This window comes from Wyeomyia smithii, chromosome 3 (genome assembly GCF_029784165.1).
Source record: "Wyeomyia smithii strain HCP4-BCI-WySm-NY-G18 chromosome 3, ASM2978416v1, whole genome shotgun sequence".
Taxonomy (NCBI): Eukaryota; Metazoa; Arthropoda; class Insecta; order Diptera; family Culicidae; genus Wyeomyia; species Wyeomyia smithii.
The window spans coordinates 191,028,253-191,052,009 of record NC_073696.1 but is presented as its reverse complement, the minus strand read 5'-3'; the positions used below and the strand labels follow the sequence as shown (position 1 = coordinate 191,052,009).

The 23,757-nt window shown below is 40.6% G+C and overlaps 1 protein-coding gene and 1 long non-coding RNA gene across 6 annotated transcripts; one reads left to right on the top strand and one right to left on the bottom strand.

The window, feature by feature from the left end:
- Positions 1 to 17,823: 17,823 nt before the first annotated feature.
- Positions 17,824 to 22,930, bottom strand: LOC129731728 (phosphatidylserine decarboxylase proenzyme, mitochondrial). 5 transcript variants are annotated; one of them, XM_055691955.1, is made up of 8 exons: positions 20,898 to 20,997; positions 20,653 to 20,822; positions 20,423 to 20,565; positions 20,202 to 20,359; positions 19,454 to 19,595; positions 19,073 to 19,397; positions 18,492 to 18,699; positions 17,824 to 18,431 (listed from the first exon to the last, which is right to left on the bottom strand). In XM_055691955.1, the coding sequence occupies exons 1-8, from the start codon at positions 20,978 to 20,980 to the stop codon at positions 18,314 to 18,316; spliced, it is 1,347 nt and encodes a 448-aa protein (XP_055547930.1). In that variant the 5' UTR covers positions 20,981 to 20,997; the 3' UTR covers positions 17,824 to 18,313. The 5 variants fall into 5 exon arrangements, with proteins under 5 accessions (XP_055547930.1, XP_055547929.1, XP_055547927.1 ...); XM_055691954.1 differs by lacking the exon at positions 20,898 to 20,997 and adding an exon at positions 22,657 to 22,930 and having other exon boundaries at positions 20,423 to 20,822; XM_055691952.1 differs by having other exon boundaries at positions 20,423 to 20,822; positions 20,925 to 21,072.
- LOC129731729 (uncharacterized) lies at positions 21,001 to 22,708 on the top strand. The gene is made up of 3 exons (XR_008729071.1): positions 21,001 to 21,275; positions 22,298 to 22,547; positions 22,608 to 22,708. It is a non-coding gene; the product is annotated as an uncharacterized LOC129731729 (long non-coding RNA).
- Positions 22,931 to 23,757: the final 827 nt, after the last annotated feature.

Below are 23,757 nucleotides of genomic sequence, written 5' to 3'. Positions count from 1 at the left end.
GCAGCGCAGGCCGCGCCAGTATGTTTTTAGCCTCACAGTCTTTCGTGAAGGTGTAAAAGAAATCTTATTTTCTAATCAATATTTTGTACCTTTTCATGAAAAGTGGAAATAAAACTGCCCCGTGATTACTTTTGCTGAATTTGAGTAAAACATCTTAGTCTTGAGTCATTCGAGATCTGAACAATATTGCATTGTTTGAAATTTTTTATTGTTTTGATAACCAAATTTTAAAATCTATTTGATCGTTATATTTCGTACTCTCAGTAAGTGCCAAAAAAGCACTTTATACTAGTCGAATATTAAACATTTCGTATTCATTGACATGTTTTCCAAATCCGTTATCTAATTTTCTCAATCAACTAGAAAAAAAATTATGGAAATTTATTCATTTATAATTAATTAATGTATATATGTTGAGAAAGTCCAGTTTTATGCTCTAACCAGACATCATCCTGGTCTACGCCAGGATGTTGTCTTGGCTAGAGCATAGAACGTAAGAGGCTAGAGCTGGCCTATTGATACTTTCGTTGTTGTAAAGGCCTTGCATATATGATCAACACACGTTTTCTGAACACAAACATTTTACAACGATTGCTGACCTACAAAATACTTCTGGCACATTTCGCAACGTTAACGTTTTTCATCATCGAAAGGTGAAATTACATATGGCATAAAAATGACTCGCAGTAGGCCGCGGCTAGGTGCAAGGACAGGACTATCCTCCGCAATGAGAGCAGTCAAGGAGAACGTGATGTCAATCCGGAAAGCGTCTCTAAACATGTTATCAAAGCAACATCTAACATTTTTAGTTCAAAAAAGTTCCAAAACAATTCAAAATTGGCACCGATCAAAGTTACCCCAAATAAGGAAACAACGACGAAATTGTTGAAACAATGACAAATGTTTTAATGTTCAAGATTTTCGAAGGGCTTTAAAAACTAACTTCTCAAGTTCTAAGGATGCCAATACTGGTACTAAAAATATGAAAACTGTAATTTCAGTTGTAAAATGTATAAATACACAGGGATTTTTTTACGCGGTTGGTTGTACCGCGACGGGACGTGAAGATCGTTATTGGGGACTTGAATGCTAAGGTAGGACGGGAAGCAATGTACAGACCGGTAATCGGACCAGATAGCCTGCATGCTGTGTCTAATGATAACGGCCATCGGTGCGTAAACTTTGCGGCCTCCCGTGGTATGGTAGTCCGAAGTACCTTCTTCCCCCGCAAAGGTATCCACAAATCCACCTGGAGATCACCCGACCAACAGACAGAGAACCAAATCGACCACGTTTTAATCGACGGCAGGTTTTTCTCCGACATCATCAACGTTCGCACCTACCGCAGAGCGAATATAGATTCGGACAACTACCTAGTAGCTGTGTGCATGCGCTCAAAACTATCGACGGTGTATAACACCCGCCGAAGTCGAACGCCGCGACAAAATATTGAGCAACTGCGGGACGCCGAGGCTACACAGGAATACGCGCAGCAGCTGGAGGCAGTGCTACCTACGGAAGAGCAGCTTGGCGCAGCTACCCTTGAAAATGGCTGGAAAAGCATCCGATCCGCCATAGGTAACACTGCAGTAGCGCTACTAGGTACATGGGTCCCGATTCATAGAAATGACTGGTTTGACGGCGAATGCAAACGGTTAGTCGAGGAGAAGAATGCTGCACGGGCGAGAATGCTGCGACACCGTACGAGAGCGAACGTGGAACGATACCGACAGGTACGGAACAGCCAAAACTCAGTCCTCCGAAGGAAGAAGCGTCACCTCGAGGACCGAGACCGCGTAGCGATGGAAGAGCTGTACCAAGCTAACGACACTCGGAAGTTCTACGAGAAGCTGAACAGCTCCCGCAAAGGCTTTGTGCCGCAAGCCGATATGTGCAGGAGCTTAGACGGCAACCTCCTAACAGACGAGTGTGAGGTGATCGAAAGGTGGAGGCAGCACTTCGACGAGCATCTAAACGGCGATGCAGTAGAGCGCGAGGACGGTATGGCAATTGATCTTGGTGCACGAGCAGAAGACATCAGAATTCCAGCCCCCGATCTTCTGGAGGTGGAGGAGGAGATTGGTCGACTGAAAAACAATAAAGTGGACCAACTTCCCATCGAGCTATTGAAATACGGATCAGATATTCGCGGTTCGGCAGGTTATGCAGAAATGCCGCGAATATAACGTGCCCACACATCATTTGTTCATCGATTTTAAATCGGCGTACGACACAATCGATCGGGACAAGCTATGGCAAATTATGCACGACTACGGATTTCCGGACAAACTGACGTGGTTGGTCAAAGCGACGATGGATCGAGTGATGTGTGTAGTTCGAGTTTCGGGGGCACTCTCGAGCCCCTTCGAAACCCGAAGAGGTCTAAGGCAAGGTGATGGTCTCTCGTGCCTACTGTTTAACATTGCCCTGGAAGGTGTCATTAGAAGAGCGGGGATTAACACGAGTGGCACGATATTCCAAAAGTCGGTTCGACTGTTTGGTTTCGCCGACGATATCGACATTGTGGCTCGGACCTTTGTAAAGATGGCGGATACGTACATCGGACTAAAGGCTGAATCTAAACGGATTGGACTGGTCATCAATGCATCGAAGACGAAGTACATGAAAGGAAGGGGTTCACGAGAGGACAGTGCTAACCTCCCACCTCGAGTTCAAATTGGTGGTGATGAAATCGAGGTGGTTGATGAGTTCGTGTATCTGGGCTCACTGGTAACTGCCGACAACGATACCAGCAGAGAAATTCCACGGCGTATTATGGCAGGAAATCGTGCATACTTTGGTCTCCGGAGGACGCTCCGATCGAGTAGAATTCGTCACCGCACCAAGTTAACCATCTTCAAGACGCTGATCAGACCGGTAGTCCTCTACGGGCATAAGACATGGACTATGCTTGTGGAGGACCAACGCGCCCTTGCGGTCTTCGAGCGGAAGGTGTTGCGTACCATTTTCGGTGGACTGCAGATGGAAAACGGAGTGTGGAGAAGGCGAATGAACCACGAACTGCAGGAGCTGCTTGGGGAGCCATCTATCGTTCACACCGCTAAGATAGGCAGGTTGCGGTGGGCTGGGCATGTTGTAAGGATGTCAGACGACAGCCCGGTAAAGATGGTTCTTGAAACCAATCCGTCAGGGACGAGACGGAGCGGTGCACAGCGGGCAAGGTGGATCGATCAGGTGGAAGACGACCTGCGGACCCTACGCAGACTGCAGAGCTGGCGAACTGCAGCCATGGACCGAGTGGAATGGAGACGACTCTTACATACAGCAAAGGCCACACCACGGCTTGGGACTGTTTGGTAAGGTAATGGTTGTACCGCGTTGAAAAAATCCGCGTATAAAAAACCGCGTAATTTTAAAAAAATTGCTTAAAAAACTCTATTCAATAATAAAATCCGATTAAAAATAATGGCACGTAAGTAAATATAAACTTGAAAAATGATATAAAAATGGTAACGAAACACACAAAATAAGTGTTTAGTGCTTCTAAGATGAAAATTCATTGAAGAACATGACAATAACTTTTTTATAATAATTTTGCTACATGTTTTTTAAACGGAAGTAAATCGCAACGACCCTGACTCGTATCGTTGTAAAATCATTAATGTATTTTTGTTTCTTCTTCCCGAATCAACGGAAATTGCCTATTTTTTGATAATAACAGCAAATATATTAAAAATATGCATTATTTAGATTAATGAAACAGAATATCTTATTGTCATGAACCATACGATTGATTTGTACTTTTCTGGATTTACTTATACTAAACTTATTTCGCGTAAAAATAATCGTCACTGTGCTACAGCGATTTAGAACTTCTGAAGTGACCTAGTGTAGGTTGTAGGTCTTGTTGAGTATAACATTCGCTTATACTAGAAATTTTACAAACACCCTCAAAATCGGAAGTTAGGGTCAAAATACGGTTTTTTGAACCTCAGCGCATATAATATTTTTTAACTCAGTCATTTATCAACCGATTTTTAATATTTAAGCAGTTTTAGAAAGGAGATAAATAGAGCTTTTAAAATTTATACAGGTTTTTACTAATATCAATAAAACATGTTGAGTTATTTGAGTTTAAATATAGGTTTTTAGATTTTTTCACGCAGTTTTTCGACTTAATTTGAAATTTGCCGTTTTTTTAAGAAACATACCACAAATATACTAAAATTTTAAAAGTATATTCAATTCCGAATCAAATGAAAGTATATTGGTGAAAATCGGTTGATATTTGGCTAAGTTATATATATTTCTTTAGAAAACCAGTATTTTTGGCTTCTATCGCACAATTATTTCACGGAGCTACAAATGATAAAAAAATGCAAGAGCTTTTGATGTGACTTAGTGTGGGTTATATTAGATCAATGATCTAATTAATCAGCTAATATAGCTAATATAGCTAATATATATATATTACTTAGTATAAGTCGGGTCTTCTTCAATCAGTTATTAAAAACTATCTTTAGATTTAATCTTCTTAATTATCTCCGTACGTACTCGTTCACGGCTCAAATCAGAAAGCTCTAATATTCGGTCTTTTCATGCTATCATTTATCGAGAGCGAGAAGTCTCTCGCATCGATTGGTTTTAGTACAATTTGTTATTTTTACATGCTTAATTTAAATAACTAAACTACCAGTATATAACAGGTTATAGTTTAAGTCATGTGTTACTTGCGCGTTTACTTTAAGTTTTTCAAAAAACCCCAAAAATTATAAGTTAAGGTCAAAACCCTGCTTTTTACCTTAGCTTACATTTTTATGTTTAATTCGGTTATTTTCCAACCAATTTTTTATATTTTGGCTGTTTTGGATAGGTGAAAAATAGAAACTTTGAAAAATATAAATATGTTCAAAGAGTTTACCTATACGTGATGAATAGTTTTAAACTAAATAAGATGATTCAAAATTAATAAAATAAGATGATTTATAATTTTTTTCAAATTTTACCTATATGTGATAAATAGTATGTTACACTCAACAACACCTATAACCTACACTAAGTCACTTCAGAAGTTCTTGCATTTTTTTTTTTTCATTTGTAGCACAGTGTTATTCGTGTTATGTCAAAAAACTGCGTAAAAATAATCCGCGTTATTGTAAAAATCGCGTATGAAAAAACCACATAAAAAACCCGCGTAAAAAAAGACCCCAGCGTACTCACGAAAAAGTGAAAAAACTGATCAATGTTACCCCGATTTACGGTATATACCTACCTATTCGTGTTGTTGCGAGCACGAGTGGTTGATTTTTCTTTTAATGCTGTAAATCAATTTACTTTGCTTATTGAATTTTATAGATTCAACTGCACTAATGCAGTGCAGAGCATGCAACAAAACGAGACGATCAAAAGAATTGGAATTTTGTATTAAAACGTAATTGAATTTGGATACGACGGCCATGTAGTATGTACCACTTTCACTCTATGAAAATACAACGGATACAAACTTTACGAGCTTTTTATTTAAAATATATATATATATATATATATATATATATATATATATATATATATATATATATATATATATATATATATATATATATATATATATATATATATATATATATATATATATATATATATATATATATATATATATATATATATATATATATATATATATATATATATATATTTAAAATTTATTCCAACCACAAATCGTAATTTTGACAACAATGCGAATGTTAAGCATCATTTCGGAATTCACTCGCTACGCCTCAAACGTAAGAATGCTTCAGACTGATTGACTGTTTTTTCGGTCGATCATGAACATAAACGAAAAACGGAATGGTAATGTAGACAGAACATTGCACGAAGTTTCCCGAACGGCGTTGAATACCGAGGCCGTGCTCCTTTTGCGGAAACAACGCACGCAGCCGTGCCCAGACCGGGGCAGCGTTGAGTTGTCGTCGTGCTGCCGCAGTGCGAGAGAAAAACTATCGTTGCCGACGATACTTTGTGTTGGCCGGAGAGTGCACGGAAGGCACTCGGGTGGATGCGTGTATGTTGTAGTGACATAAATCGCGCGGAGTGAGCTGCGGTATGAAAAAAAGAGAAAGACGTTCGTTCACATACACACATCAACATTTCTCAGCCAGAGCGCAGCGCAGGCACGGTTCAAGCACGGCGCAGTGTGAATGCATGAAAAGTCCCGGACGAGCCCGGTCCCGGCCCGGTCCCGGTACGGAAGCAGTGGGAATAGCCCTTGAACCGTTCTTTGAAATTGAACATGCTGCAGATACAAGTTGAAAATGAGCGAAGGATCGCACAAAAAGGAAAGCATGTAACTGAACGAGAAAACGTTCGAGCGTCTTTTTAGAAAAGGATTTTTCAAAGCTCTGATCCTAAGTATCGATGTTTAATGGTATCGCAGCGTCCCTATTTGGCACTAAACGTTAAGCTGCTCCAACAGTGAACAGTAGTCAGTCTCAGATCAAAGGAGTTTGGCAGCAAAAGTAGCTTACGAAATTTTCCGTCTTTTCGCCAACGTCGTAATTTCAAGCAATTTACAACGAGCTTCATGAGGAGAATTGAGCCATCATAGGTTCCTGATAGCGTACCAAACAACAACGCAAAATCAGTGCTGATAAAAGTCATTTTCATTCTGTGCCGAACACGCATCAGTATAGGACAGGTTTGGTGATCGCTCCGATATAATATAAAACAAAAGACGCGCGAGCAAGTGTTGGCATTGTTTGCCAACGTCGAGTGGTCGTTGGTCGAGTGGAGGTTCAAGGTCGCCCGCCTTTGTGAAACTGTTTCGCATTGTGGCTGTTTGCTGGTGCGTAAGCCGATTTGGCTGCTAAGTGATTTGTGCTACAGCAGTGGACGAGAATCTCAACACAAAGGAGGAAAAAGAAGAAGCCAACAGTTGACAGCGAGTTGTGTCGCTGTGCTGAGTGATCACACACCCGGCTCGCTGCTGGTGGCTGTTTGGAGCTGCTGTATTGGTGCTGCTGGCTGTAACGGTTGCAGCTTCGACCGTTCGGACAACCAACCCTGCTGAAAGGAGAAGTAAAGAGGTACGTGTTCTGTCGGCGCTAGTGCGCTAGATTTAGCGCGATGGATGTAGATCCCTCGCCTCCCGTGCCACCATCCCCGAACCCCTCCGACCCTGTCCCTCCTGCCAACCCTTCCTCTGTTAACTCTCCAGTCCCCCCTCGCCCCAGGCTTTACCCGGACGGATCTCAGGGCAGCTTTACTGTTTTCTTTCGGCCAAAAGCAGGACTGAAATCGAAACCGTTAAACATCCTGCAAATTTCGAAAGACCTGACGGAGGGGTACAAGGCCGTGACCGAAATCTCCAAGATCAGACCCAACAAGCTCCGTGTCGTGGTCAGCGACCTGGAACAGGCCAACGCTATTGCTCGCTCCGAGCTTTTCACTCGCGAGTATCGCGTTTATATACCCGCACGAGACGTGGAGATCGACGATGTCATAACCGATTCGAGTCTGTCGGTCGAGTGTATCTTGACAAGCGGTTTTGGATGCTTCAAAAATGCTTTGTGTCACGACGTAAAAGTAAAGATCATAGATTGCAAGCAATTGCGGTCTGTGTCTCTTGTCAACGGCACAAAAGTGTACACTCCGTCAGACTCGTTTCGTGTTACGTTTGCCGGATCTGCTCTCCCTAGCCACGTCTCGATCGATCGGGTTCGTCTGCCTGTGCGATTGTATGTACCCCGTGTTATGAATTGCACCAATTGCAAGCAGCTAGGCCACACAGCCGCCTACTGCTGCAATAAGGTACGATGTAGCAAGTGTGGAGAAACTCATGCGGACGATTCTTGCAGTGTAAATGCTGAAAAATGTATTCACTGCGGGGAAAATCAGCATGAGCTCTCCACATGCCCGGTGTACATGCAGCGCAGAGATAAAATCAAGCGGTCACTTAAGGAGCGTTCAAAGCGATCTTACGCTGAGATGCTGAAGAAGACCGTGACCACTTCTACCATAACATCGAACCCCTTTGATCTGTTGTCCTCTGATGAAACCGATTCTGACGATTCACCAGCGGGAACTACTTATGCCAATCCTGGGGCGTCTAGAAAGAGGAAAAATATTTCCTCTCCTAAACTTCCCCGAAAAGGTCCTAAGATTTCCCAAAGTGAAATGAAAGTTACAAACAAACCAAACAGTGCTGCGGAAAAACCGAAGCAAACTCCTCCTGGGCTTGCAAATTTAAAGTCCCAGAAGGAGTTCCCAGCACTGCCAGGAACATCTAAAACCCCAGTTGTTCCTTTTGCACTCCCAGTTGATGAAACAAACTCTGGATAAGTGAAATTTTCTGACATTGTGGACTGGATTTTTGAAACTTTCAATGTACCCGATCCAATTAAAATTTTTCTTACAGCATTCCTCCCAACAGTTAGATCATTTTTGAAGCAGTTGACTGCCCAATGGCCCCTCCTTGCAGCGATTGTATCCTTCGATGCCTAATTCATCTGCGTATACGAAGGATTCTATCTCTGTCTTACAGTGGAATTGTAGAAGTATTTTACCAAAAATGGATTAATTTAAAGTTTTAATAAATAGAAATAAATGCGATGCGTTTTCCCTTTGTAAAACTTGGCTAACTTCAAATATTGATCTCAACTTCCATGATTTTAAAATTAGTCGCCTTGATCGAGACACCCCATATGGAGGAGTACTTCTAGGGATTAAAAAGTGCTATTCTTTCTATCGTATTAACCTCCCCTCGATTCCAGGCATCGAAGTTGTCGCATGTCAAATGACAATACAAGGTAAAGAGCTTTGTATTGCCTCAATATATATTCCTCCCAGAGCACAGGGGGCAACGGTTGCTCTTTGATTTAATAGAACTTCTTCCCTCGCCACGTTTGATTTTGGGAGACTTCAACTCTCATGGTGTGGCTTGGGGTTCCCCCTACAATGATAACCGCTCCTCTTTAATCTATAACCTTTGCGATGACTTCGACATGACTATTTTGAACAACGGTAAAATGACACGTATCCCGAAACCTCCAGCGCGCCCAAGCGCTTTGGATCTATCCTTATGTTCGACGTCGCTACGGTTGGATTGCACATGGAAGGTAATCCTCGATCCTCACGGTAGCGACCATCTGCCTATTCTTATTTCAATTACTATCGGTTCAACTCGCATGCGACCAATTGACATTCCGTATGACCTCACACGGAATGTCGATTGGAAGTTATACGAGGAAATGATTTCAAAAGCGGTCGAGTCGATTCAACATCACCCACCACTTGAAGAATACAACCTCCTCGCGGGCTTAATCCTCGACGCCACGTTGCAAGCCCAAACGAAGAAATATCCCGGCGTAACGATCAAAGAACGGCCTCCAACTCCGTGGTGGGACAAAGAGTGCTCCGATGTCTACACGCGAAGATCCGACGCGTTTTTGGCCTTCCAGAAGGAAGGTATACCCGACGACTATATACGGTATTCGGAGCTTAATACCAAGCTTAAAAGCCTGGCTAAAGCAAAGAAACGCGGATATTGGGGTCGGTTCGTGAACGAGACGTCGAGGGAGACATCGATGAGCACTCTTTGGAACACAGCCCGAAGAATGCGGAATCGCGTAACGGTCAACGAAAGCGAGGAGTCTTCAAGTCGGTGGATATTTGATTCTGCCAGGAAAGTATGTCCGGACTCTGTTCCTGCGCAAAACTTTGTTCGCGATACGTCTCCGGGTCACGACGCGATAGAATCACCTTTTACGATGGCAGAATTTTCAGTTGCCCTCCTGTCCTGTAACAATAACGCACCTGGGTTAGATAGCATCAAATTCAACTTGTTGAAGAATCTACCCGGCAATGCCAAGAGGCGCTTGTTGAACTTGTTCAATAAGTTCCTGGAGCAAAACATTGTACCGCAGGATTGGAGGCAAGTGAAGGTGATCGCCATCCAAAAACCAGGGAAACCAGCTTCTGATCACAACTCTTATAGGCCGATTGCAATGCTATCCTGTATCCGGAAATTGATGGAAAAAATGATACTCCGTCGTTTAGACCATTGGGTCGAATCAAATGGTCTACTATCAGATACTTAATTTGGCTTCCGCCGTGCCAAAGGGACGAATGATTGTCTTGCGTTGCTTTCAACAGATATTCAGCTGGCGTATGCTCGCAAAGAACAAATGGCGTCTGCGTTCTTGGATATTAAGGGGGCTTTTGATTCCGTTTCTGTTGACATTCGTCGGGTAAACTTCACCGACAAGGATTTTCTCCAATTTTGAACAATTTTTTGCAAAATTTGCTGTCCGAAAAGCACATGCATTTTACGCACGGCGATTTGGCAACTTTTCGCATTAGCTACATGGGTCTTCCCCAGGGCTCATGTTTAAGCCCCCTTCTTTACAACTTTTATGTAAATGACATCGACGAATGTCTGGCAAATTCATGCACGATAAGACAACTTGCAGACGACAGTGTAATCTCTGTTACAGGAGCCAAAGCTGCCGATTTGCAAGGACCATTGCAAGATACCTTGGACAATTTGTCTGCTTGGGCTTTACAGCTAGGTATCGAATTCTCTCCGGAGAAGACTGAGATAGTAGTTTTTTCTAGGAAACATGAACCTGCTCAGCTTCAAACACAATTAATGGGTAAAACGATTTCTCAGGTTTTGGTACACAAATATCTTGGTGTCTGGTTCGACTCTAAAGGCACCTGGGGTTGTCACGTTAGGTATCTGATGAAAAAATGTCAACAAAGAGTGAATTTTCTTCGTACAATAACCGGACAATGGTGGGGAGCCCACCCAGGAGACCTTATAAGGCTTTACCAAACAACGATATTGTCTGTCATTGAGTACGGGTGTTTCTGCTTCCGCTCCGCAGCAAACACACATTTGATCAAACTGGAGCGAATACAATATCGTTGTTTGCGTATCGCCTTGGGTTGCATGCAGTCGACCCATACGATGAGTTTGGAGGTCTTAGCTGGAGTACTACCATTGAAAAACCGCTTCTGGAGCCTGTCTTCTCGCATTCTTATCAAATGTGAGGTCTTGAACCGTCCTGTGATTGAAAATTTTGAAAGGTTAATCGAACTTAATTCTCAAACCCGTTTTATGACATTGTATTTCAATCACATGTCCCATAATATTAACCCTTCTTCGAATATTCCAAATCGTGTCGACTTATCAAATACTTCTGATTCTACTGTGTTTTTCGATACATCCATGATAGAAGAAACTCGTGGAATCCCCGATCATTTACGCGTGCAGCAGATCCCCAAAATTTTTTTCCAATAAATATCGAAACATCAACTGCGACAATATGTTCTACACTGACGGATCACTTCTTGATGGGTCCACTGGCTTCGGTATTTTCAATAACAATTTAACCGTCTCCCATAAGCTTGATAATCCTGCTTCTGTTTACGTCGCAGAATTGGCTGCAATTCAGTACACCCTAGGGATTATCGAAAAAATGCCCACGGACCATTATTTCATCTTTACGGACAGTCTCAGTTCCATTGAGGTTCTCCGATCGATGAAAGATGTTAAGCACTCTCCGTATTTCCTGGGGAAAATACGGGAACATCTGAGTGCTTTTTCCGAAAAATCGTATCAGATTACCTTAGCGTGGGTCCCTTCTCACTGCTCGATACCGGGCAATGAGAAAGCGGACTCTTTGGCTAAGGTGGGCGCAACAAACGGTGGAATTTATGAAAGACCAATTGCCTTTAATGAATTTTTCTCATTTGTACGTCAGAATACGATCATCAGTTGGCAAAATGCTTGGACCAGAGGGGAACTGGGAAGGTGGTTACATTCCATAATCCCCAAGGTGTCGATGAACCCGTGGTTCAAGGGGTTGGATGTAGGTCGGGATTTCATTTGCGTGATGTCCCGGCTTATGTCCAATCACTATAGATTTGACGCGCATCTCCGTCGTGTTGGGCTCGGGGAAAGTGGTATCTGTGCCTGTGGTGAAGGTTATCACGACATAGAGCACGTTGTTTGGTCATGCCCTGTACACCGTGACGCCAGGTCTAAATTGATAGCTTCCCTGCAGGCCGAAAGTAGGCAGCCGGCTGTTCCTGTTCGTGATGTCTTGGCGAGCCGTGACCTATACATGTCCCTTATATACGCTTCCCTGAAATCCATCCACGCCCCAGTTTAATCCTATTCCCTTCCGCCTACATCCAACCAAACGACAAGAACACGTTAAGACCCCGGATCCGGAAACAGCAACTAGACCCGCACGATACTCTCAGGTCCCGAGGGAGACAACCCAATACGCCAGTCCGTAATATCTTGGCCCAGCAGCGGAACATGTGCTTACCTATGGCAATGAAAACCATCATACAGTAAACCAGTGCTTTTAATGCAAAATATGATAGCCTTAAGTTACATTTAGTTTCAGCTCGTAGTCGGCAGCGAGGATAAAAAATTTGCTTTTAGTTATTAAGATACTTTAGAAAGTAAGCTACCAGATATAATTGGCGCCGTTAAACATTAAATTGTATTTGTGCCGTGTCAAATAAATTATAGATGAACAAAAAAAAAGTAATTTTCCCCAGCAAAATTCTTCGAAAATTACAGCCAATCATTTTCAATTTTCACTTCGAATGATCGCAGCACTCTTTCAGATACACTAGATTTTCGTCCTAGTAACGTGCTGTTATACTCAGATGAAATAGATCGCGCGCATCGTTCACGGTTACGGAATAAAATTTGACGACAAATCCAACCAAATGATCTTCACTTCAAAGCGAAAAAGAAAAACAAACAGTCCACTCAACCAAAATGAACCTCACCGAAACACTTTTTCACTGACACTGACCGATGCCTTGACAATCTTCGTTAACTGACAAACTGATTCTGTTGTCTTGCTTTCATCTCATGAAATATAATGAGGTGTTTTGACAGTTCACTTCCATGCAAAAAGCGGGAAGGGAGAACTCTGAAAGGATTGTAAAAAAATAACGTTTATGGATGCTTTTTTTCACTTTCAATCAAGAGTGTCAACAAATATCACGCAGGGTTGATATTAAAATATAGTAATCGATGGTATAACAGACCATAAAACAATTACAGGGAGTTCAAAAAATTCGATTACATTTTGAAAACAAAGCTTGATCCACAGACAAACAGACGTATCACTGGAACCTAGCTCCATCGCCACAAAAAAACGATCATTTCATATTTTAATCAAATAACAATCGCCACGCGATAACGCCGTCTGGGGCGCTGTCATGCAGTGTGCAAAATTTCCTCACGTCTTTCACGTTCCATCGTCGAAAACTTTTGATCCACTGATTCGAAATTGATTGAACTTTCCATACTATGTGAACAAACCTTCTTCATCACTGCGCTGTCATTAGTTTCTCGTAACCACCACTTTTGGCGCAAAAGTGAATAGTAAATATTAAGTGAATCGAACTTCATGTGTAAAAAATGAAAATACAAGATATTCTTTCCTGAATCCATTTTTATCAAAGCAGTGTTGATGATCGGGGGCCTAACGTGGTTGGTAACGTCTCCGCCAACCACGCTCGACGCCTGGGTTCGAATCCCACCGCCGACATAGGTGTCGATGGTTGTGGGGTGGTGTGATCCACTCACAACCAACCAAACTGGTCTAGATTCAATCCTAGCCGACACCGGGAGATTTTCTGAGGCGAAAAATCTCTGGGATCACACCTTCCATCGCATGAGGAAGTAAAGCCGTTGGCGCCGGTCCGTTAATAAACGGGTCGTTAGTTAGGGTCCTGGGTGGAGTTGCCTCCCCGGGCGTCGGTGATTGGCACAACAACAGTGGCGGAACTAGACCGACGGAAAATAAGCGAGAATAAAAAAAAAGCAGTGTTGATTGAGAACCTTCACGACATATAAGCTGGAGGCACACCCCCTTTGTGCTGCATGACGAACTTGAGACGTTTTTAAAAAATCCCGTAGGGGTTACGAAGTATCGGGGCTGCAATCTTCTCCACAACATTGGCCTTATAGTAAGCAACGTTGATTTTCACGTTTTTCTCGATAAACACCAGTGGGAAATTCCCACATCTGGATCAGGGATGCCAGGTCATTTTTCCAAATGTCTTCACGAACCAATAAGGATGCCTTCACGTGTCTTCCATCCCGAGATGGCTCGTTAGGACCGACCAAAGACTGAAAAAGTTATCGGCAATCGAATCAATCGAAAACTGTCGAGCAAAAAAAAACCCAAATTAATCCACCTAGCAGTGAGTCCCAACCTTTCTAATTCGAACTTATTATTTGTTAAAATATATTTACACGAACACTTCAATTTTTAGAAAAAAATACACCTTGAAAAGTTCGGCTGGATTTATTTTCCACTTCCAATAACGAATTTCTGGTAGCTAACAGCACACTTATACCGAATATTTGCCGGGGTGAACTCCATACTTCACTTTGAAACCCAATTTTGCAGCTTCCGGTTTCTAGAAAACTTCCTAAAATTGTCAAATACCATTCAATGAAGGTATATCCACTCTTTGAGTTCTGGAAGATTGATGTTATATATGAAGTAATACTTAAAGTTTGTTTGAGATTAATGTTGTGAAAATCGGCCCAACCATTCTGAAAAAACTAAGTGAGCTTGAGCAGTCTTTGAAATATGTTTCTCATCAAAAAGTGATTTCTTTCTTCTATACATAACGGACAAAGTTATAGTCCAGTTACAATAAAACTGAAAAGGGTCTTGTGGGGTAACTAGATCTACAATACGACGCTAATTTTGAAAAAATTGATTCAGCTAAGTCTAAGAAAATGAGTGAGTTTCAAAGCCTCCGGAACACGTTTCTTTTAAAAACTTTTGAACCACATGTTTAATCATTAGCTAAGGATTTTCAAGACAGCCCGTTCATTTGACACCAATTTTGTTTAAATTGGTTGTGTAGTTTCAGAGATTATGAGTTTCGTGATATTCACATTTTAAAAAACAGTGCCTAAACTAAAAATCCGATTACAATGAAATTCAATGGATGTTATAAGGCCACTAGACCTTCCGTTTGCAACTGATTTCGTGAAATTCGGTCTAACCATCGCTGAGAAGAGTGAGCGAGTTTAAGCAGGCTTTGGTATAAGCTTTGCTTCTATAACGTGATTTTACATTTTTATAAATAACGGACAAAGTTACCAACCGATTTCAATGAAATTCAATAGCAACCTATGGAACAACTAGACCTTTTGTCCGAGACTAATTTTGTGAAAATCCGTCCAGCCATCTCTGAGAAAAATGAGTGAGTTCAAACAGCCTCTGGAAAACATTTCTTTACAAAACTTTTGAACCATAGGTTTAATCATTACGAAATTTATAGGTTAAGGGTTTTGGAGACAGCCCTTTCATTTGACAGCAATTTTATTGAAATCGGTTCAGTGGTTTCTGAGACATTGATGTTTCATGATTTTCACATTTTGATACATAACCTTTAAACTAAACATCCGATTACAACGAAATTCAATAGTAACCTATGGGGCAACTAGACCTTTCATTTGCAATTAATTTCGTGAGAATCGGTCCAGCCATTTCGGAGAAAAGTGAGTGAGAAAAAAAAGTTGCACATACACACATACAGAAAATGCTCAGCTCGTCAAACTGAGTCGAGTGATATACGACATTCGGCCCTCCAGAGCACTTTCATACCTTTAGTTTTTGCAGTGATTGCTATACCTTTCTAGGAGAAAGGCAATAAGGTCACCACCTCTGCAAAATGCGGGTCATATCACATATTTTCTTGAGTCTTCACATATCTTTGAATGTCTTCCATTTGTCTTCACAAACGAAGATGCTGGCCAGCGTCGGCGCCGACTGCTGATTATTTTGGACATTGTGCGGATGATTCAAGACAAAGAATTTCTCATCAGAAAACAATAACTGACCTGACCTGCGTAATGCCTTGTTCAGACTACACCGCATATCACCTGATATCGCCGGATGATATCGGATATCACTTCGGGTGTTCACACTACAGTGGGATGCTATAGTTTGGCTATTGCTTTGAAAAGAGAAGAAAACAAAAATAGGTCAAAGCTAAAACAAGACGACAAGAGCAATACAATTATGATAGAGATGTCAGTTAGTTGGCTCGTACCAACGCGAACTCTCATATGCAATTGTCAAAATGTGCGGGATGACAAAAGCAAAAATATTTCCTTCCTACTATTTCGCATGCAACACGAATTGCGAAATTTGTAGGGTTGCGTCAAATGTCTTTTGGCCGTGTTTCCAACTGCTGCAAATCTGGTTTTAATTGGTTTTCAAACATGATATCTGCGATATCAGTAGCCGAGGTGATATCCGATGACAGCTCGATTGTATGGGATATAAGGTAATATAGATGGTGATATGGATGGATAGCACGAATCGCCTGATACCCGGTGATATGCGGTGTGGTGTGAACGGGGTATAACGCAAACAACTCTACGACGTCGCGGTACTCTATCGTCGTGCGCGATTACGATAAACAAATAACAAATGTCAGCAAGCCAACACTGAGCGTCAGTCTGTATATGAAGATAAAACTGACACCAATACCTATACACACAACACAACGATGAAGGGTTATAATCGAACTTTTTGATCACCCTGTAGACACTTTAAATAAAAATCCGAGCTCTTGGTTTGCTTTGTCAATTACCAACTATTGATGCTGTCGAAAGGATAGTCCAGAGTCGATATAAACGCTAAGATCTTTCAAGACTTTCTTAAGGCTCCAACGTATGACTAGCGATCGCGTAATTGAAGCGGTGCGCTCCGCATTTCAATTTATGATGAAACAAGATAGTTATGCACTTTTCAACATTAAGGGTCATTCGGTTGACATTACACCACATAGTAATTTGGGTCAGACGACACTGTAGAATTGGGCAATCAATCAAACTTGTTATTGCGATACACCTTTTAAGGTCATTAGCATACACGAGCTTACAACTTCCGGTGAATAGGTTCGTAGCATCGTTGAAGATTAAAATAAACAGGAATGGCCAAAGATTTCTGCCTTTTACAATTTTACAGATATACCGAAGTAGTGAGTAAATTCCTGGGACAGCCCTTAAATCGGTATAAATTATATTGACTTGGTTACTTCGGGATATTCAGTTACCATACAGAGATGTGAACTGTGTTCAAAAGTATCTAGCTAACGAGTAGCCAGCACAAAGGGACGTTATCCCTCGCTAGTTTTCAACTAACTGCTTTTTATCCTTTTTGAACCCGATTTTTTCCATACACAATGTAACTGAGCTTGCTGCGTTAAAAGGTTTAAAAGTTTCAAGAACGGGCTTTAATCTCCTGCATGCACCTTTTCTTTAAAACAAGGTGAATTCTATCTGGCCCAAGCGAGAATAAAGATTTCAGTCTGCGGATAGGTTTCAATAAGATGTCTTCGGAAATTTGGAAGGTGCCCAAATCGACCACAGCGAACGGCACGTTATTGAGCCATTGAGGATCAATTTCTGCATGGTTAGGAGGATGGGAGACGACAACATAATGCTCAACAAACAATTTGCATTTTCGGGATTAAAAGAAGTCAACGGATTCTCTTTAAGGAAGGAAGTTGAGCATTACCCCATATATACTTCAGTGGAGGCTTGAAAAGTGGGATGAATCTGTACAGAGCGGCTCGAACAATCGAATTAAACTGAAGTATTATAGCTTCATCAACATCGTAACAACCAGTAATCACTAAGTGTTGAATAATCAGTTTTCTTAAAAAGCATTACTGAGCTTGTATTAGAAAAAGGGAAAAATACTTGTGCGTTAATGAGAACATGTAGAAAGTAGAAAGAAAGAGCATGATAGAATGACTGATTCAGAGCTTCGGATTTTAGAATAAAGAACGAAATTAGTAAGGAGCTTTCTGTTGGTATATTCGCTTATTTCATACTTGGCCCTGAAGAATGTATAGTACGCTTAATTGAAATAAACGACTTCGACGATGATATATTTAATGTATACAATTAGTAGGTAAACTAAAATTGTCAAGTTTGGTGAGCAAATTCAAAGTGCTAAAAGTATGAGGTAATGTTGTAGCTGAAATGACTACTGCAGAATTCACGTACAATATGTACTACGATATTTGCAAACCCAACAATGTACTGCTTATGAATTGCGAAAAAGAAAATTCTTTTCTATCGTGAATTTGTTCATCCTACCTATCTATGTTTTCCAATATGAAATCTTTCAGTGCTTGCAGAATATCACAAATTCGTATGTGATTTACTCGAACGGTAGTCTGCTGCCAGTTCTAGGTGCGCATCTTGCTATCGGTTAACATTCGATAAATTCTCTATATATCAACTTCTATATAATTTGGTTGTAAAAAGTTCATCAACTTATAATGTTTCAATTATTTTCCTAATTTTGTTTGGATCGTCGGTCAAGTCTTCCTTACTGCCCACACAACCCAAACGTTGCCCAAGCTTAACAACTTGACCAGGCTGAAGGCTGAATCTATTGAAAAAAAAAAATGTGTTTAAATACTTTTTTATTGATATTGAATACTATACTTACTGAAAATCTCGGGGCGCTTCGAATATTAATACAACAGTGCTGCCCATTTTGAACTGTCCGAGAAGCTCTCCCTTCTCTAGGAAAGTATCGGATGGCAGGGACAGTTCGTCATACTCCGGACGATGGGTTCCCACTTCCAAACCGACCCATTTGTTGGTTTTCAGTTTCTCGTCCATGTAAATTTGCACGGAACCCACGTTGGTTGCACCTGAAAATTAATCAAATCCTGAGTTATTAACAGAACTATTGTAAATAAAACGTTATGTTACTAAAATTCGGAATTTTGATATTTCAAGTTTGATATATACCCCTCAACTCCTGTGTCTATGATTGTTCAATAATCAAGCTTACAATTTATGCTGTCTCGAAGATCCGCGTCAATGCTTATCATCATACCGTATACGCTACAGCAGGACATCGACGTAACAATTTATAAACAATTTTAATTCACTTGATAGACTACACGAAAGAGAGGTAATCGAATGATGTGGGAAAATCAGCTGTTGGCTAATGTCGAGTGATTATGGTCCACGCTAGATCCGGGAACAGTTGAGCGAATGTACACATAATGTTGTACTTACCGACAGCTGTGAAACTGAAAAATCCGTGCATCCATTTGCCGACGTAAAGAGCGCGTTCATTCAAACAGAACAAACCCGGCATCCATTTCGCAATTTTTGGACTAACGGAGAGCAGCTCACCCGAAAAGTGCCGCCTCAGTTCTGGTTTCCATACGGTGGGTGAGTGAAATCGGTGGTAATCGCCAGGCGCTAGGTAGATGATGCACTGATATAGTACATTGTCAGGGGATTTTTTCTTAAGCTTATCAGCGAAAGTAGGGCATTGCTCGTTACACCACGTAGGAGGTCCGAAAAATGCTTCCAAACTGTAGGAGATACCTTTGACCTGAAGAGTTGTTTGATATAGATTTGCATCTGATTTTGATGTTACAAAATACATACTTGCTCTATTTGACAGTTGGTTGCGGTTCCAAAGTGGAGCACTCGTCCATCACAAGGTGAGACAATGCAGCCTTCAGGGTCGATATATCGCACATCTTCTTTGAGCGAACGTGTAAAAAATTCCGCCAGACTGCGATAGTTTCTGCAAGGGGGATCATTGGAATTAGTATAACATCTAACTAACGGTTCAAGCTTAAGAAAAAAGCTGCAACATTTTTAAATGGCAAACTAAAGCGAGAAAAGGTTTTTTTACTCAATCACATAGATATTTCAGTGATTCCAATTTTGAATTTTGAAAACGGCTAAATGCACAATGTGTTTATATTGCGCGTTGACCAAAGAAGCTCAAGTGTGCTTTAAGCCTAGTTATAACTGAAACACCAACACCCGAATAGATAGTACACACATACAATAATTCATGTTGTTAGAAACTATTTGATTGCCTCGCTTAGCGTTGCTCGGAAGGTAGTGAAAAAATCACTTTACGTATGAGAGGAATGAAAAATGCACACGTGAAATTTGTATTCAATCAAACACCAGATTATAAAATCGATAATGTATCTACATTACCTCAATATTAACTGAAAACCAATTATTTTAACTTCATTTAGTTTAGAACTACTGTAACTTCTTACACGACCCATTAGTTATATAAACGGTAAATACAATTGCATAATTTTGAATAACCAATTATGGGATTCGGAAATAGATCATACAAAACATTTGAAAATTTTTAAAAATTACTCACTTCAAATCGGTTGTCGCTGCTTCTTCGATGTTAACACCAAATGCGGTCGAGTACAGTCCATAGACAAGCGGTCTAGCCGGCATTGGCACTCGACAGTCTGCTAGCCAGCCCCAGCACCGGCTCATCAGTCGTAAGGGAAGTGAGCAATACATATTCATCTGAATCAATGAATATAGTGAATTAAATCATATTACTAAGTACAACTGATAGGCCGAACTCACCTGCCATGGAGTGGCAGTACGCGGTAGGCCCTTACGATCAAGTTCACGATTGTGAAGGTGCCACTGTGCTGCTGCGACCATACAAATCCCCAGTGGGGTCCAGCGGAGAAAAACACCCCGCCATGTCAGCCATCCGCCGGCAGCTAGTAACCACCAATCCAAAACGGATAATATAGTCCAACCGGCTCCCGCTTTCCAACTCCATTTTTTCTTTATTCTAACAAATTTACCTTTTGATTGCTGATTCTGTTGATGATGTTGCTGTTGCTGCTGACCGGAATGCTGCTGATATGAGGATTGCTCGTGGTCTCTTTTACTACTGGATACCGAACGCCGCCCTACGGTCCATTTTGTGGACCATTTGTTGGGATTTGGTTTGAAATTAACTGCCCGTAGTAATCTGTGATAAGAGAGAGTAAAACAATTCCAAGCTGCGGTCAAACCATACATGATAACGATTAGCTAAAGCCGGCACATCACGCGACAGTACAGGTTCAGTAACCTTTTCCAAACGAAAGGAGTCATTCGATCACCGGGGAACCTTCTGTTGAATAGCATCGTACGACAGGCGGAGAACAACTGGCTCGTGGAAGATAAGCTGGACGTTTACTCTGAGCGGCCTATATCTACACATCTACGAATCATATCATCTAGCGGCACACCGGACTCGCGCGTGCATATTCTCATTGGCGATTCTCAATGAATACAACCTTGACAGTAAATTAATGTGATAGCTAGCGGCGTATAGGGCGTACATGTTGGACAACGGTATACACAGATGACAGAACTAACAAGAACTTGACAGACTTCGCTTCAAAACACATGTTTTTGCAGATTCTTACGGATGGGCAAAGTTAGTATCGTAGCAGCAAGATTAAAAAGTTGGACGAAATCAAAAAAAGGATAAGTAAACTTTTTGTAATCAGTGACAAAAAATAACTCAATTATATCATTTCCAAAGTTATATTTACGCGTGGATTAATGTTGCGTATTAAAGAGATGTGAAAGGATTTCTAATCATTGTAGAATTGAAATTTTAATTTGATGAGTGTAATGGATGCAATGTCAAACTTGAAATAAACTAGAGCAACGAAAATTGCACGAACTAGCTTTTATTTAGTAGCAAAGCGAGATTCGTGTTACTGTGAAGCATGCAAAATTGGAAAGCAACTTGTTTCTTCAAGAGTATACGTTAATTCGACAAAGAAAATTAACAAACGTTATTTTGTGTCCTGTACATGACTTTATTTTCCACTCGACACATACAATCGTCAAAGGTTGCAAAATCGGTGTTACTAATTTACCACAACGTTCTCATTTGGAACGGAACCAAAAAAAAAAAAACTTTTAAACAGTCATCACACGTTTCACACTAAATAAAGGTTTTTAAGAAAATTCATCCATCAAAATTTAATATGCTTGCAGCTGTACACGTTTTAAAGTTTAGCACTCTTCACAAAATTAGAGTTTTTTATCTTAGAAAGAAAGTCTGCATAAATTGACTGCTCGCTTTCAGCAATATCTTTTAATAGTGCAAATCTCTTTTTTTGCTTTAATAAGTAAACAAATATTTAAATCTGAACACTGGTAATTGTAATTTATCGATGTGTTGACACGTAATGACCACTTGTTAATTTTTGAACAACATTTGCATATTCAATTATTTAAAATTCATGCGTTTCACGTATGATTATCTTTTACTTACATCAAAATGTGATTATTTTACCAGTGGTAAATCGCTTTGAATATGTCTCACAAGTTTGTTTGTATGTGGCTTACGAGGACAGTTATTTGAATAATACACAGTTTCAGTATTAGGATAAAAACAAGAAAATTTATATCATTTAGAGTACCTTCATTGCTATTGTGTTACAGAGAAAGGAATGTGTGCTAAGATGTACGCGGCAACATCTCCACATCATCAAACGAACGGGGAGGTAATCAGAGCACGAATGTAGTGTGCTTTGATGATGCAGTTAACACTTAGAGACATGATAACACCAACATATAGATTGTATAACATCAGCACCAATATCGACTAGCGTTTCCAGCAAAATAGTTCAAATTCAAGACTACCAGACCGAAACTGTAAAATAGCTGTGAAATGTCTAGACGCAATCCTCAAGTACAATGAACTGACTATTGATAAATTTATGCTTGCATCACTAACATAGAATAACTTCAGTTTCAGATAACAAAGGAGCAAACAAAATGTAAACATTTTTCAAACTTACAATCTGTTCTTCGGCATAAAATACACAGCCATTTTAGGCAGGTTTTGTACACTAATGCGACTAATATATTTCACTCGCGACGATGCCTAACTCCAGATGCACTCGAAAGAACGTTTAGAAACTATCTAAAAGAAAAACTCTTCAGCATGCATTAATGAGGGAGCTAAAAACAAAATAGAAATTTGAATCATTTTTTATAGCTGTTCAGGTCAATGGTCCCCCGGTAACTACGTATGCAAAGTATAAGCTTACTGACGTCATTGTATTGAAATCGTTCAGCGTATTACGCAGATTGTGCTGACGTTAATGTATGCCACACTATTGAAGGAAAAGAGTTTTTAATGCCTGTGATGCTAATCAAATGTTCCCAAACAAACGTACCGAACACAAAGCAACATGCTTTGACGTTTGTTGAATTGTAGAGGAACTTCGGGAGGAAGGAGCGAAATGGCTGCGTGCTGATAACATAATGACAATCGATTCTAGCATAAATCAACGAAAGGATGTAAGTCGCAAATAAAAATGAGTTGAGATTTCACTAACTACACCGAAAAATAAAAATACACAAATGTACGTATTTTCGACGTGAATCAGACCTTCTGTCCAGGAAGCTACTTTGAGGTGAAAGTGATTTACCCAATTTTGAGTACCTGCAATTCAAATGCAATTCAAATGCAAAATTGGATACCTTGAATCATAAATATCAATCCACCTTTCCATGAGCGGTAATGGCGGACAGTGCACGCATCCCGTTTGGACGTTTTCTGTAGGTCAGGGAGTTTTCAATCGCAGTAACGGAGTAGAAAATATAACAACGTCGTAGCGTAGCATAGCAACTTCAACAAACAATGGGCGTTTTTGATTTAAATTTCATCGTGCGCATGCGCGGATCAAAATAAACAAAACTGTTTATTGATGTTGCTATGCTACGTGGTAAAAATTTTATGTTTTTCATTCCGTTACTGCGATTGAAAAATTACCCGACCTACAGAAAATGTCATAATGGGCTGCGTGCACTATCCGCTATTGCTGCTCGTGGAAAGCTGGATATCAAAAACTCCAATATTAAACTCCGTTTGATGCGTATTATTTACCTGAACC

Coding starts and splice junctions, on each gene's coding strand:
- LOC129731728 (XM_055691951.1), bottom strand. CDS start 20,980: ATGCTATTCAACAGAAGGTTCCCCGGTGATCGAATGACTCCTTTCGTT. Junction 20,823..20,897: donor AACCTGTACTGTCGCGTGAT/GTGCCGGCTTTA, acceptor CTCTTATCACAG/ATTACTACGGGCAGTTAATT. Junction 18,432..18,491: donor GAAGCGCCCCGAGATTTTCA/GTAAGTATAGTA, acceptor TTTTTTCAATAG/ATTCAGCCTTCAGCCTGGTC.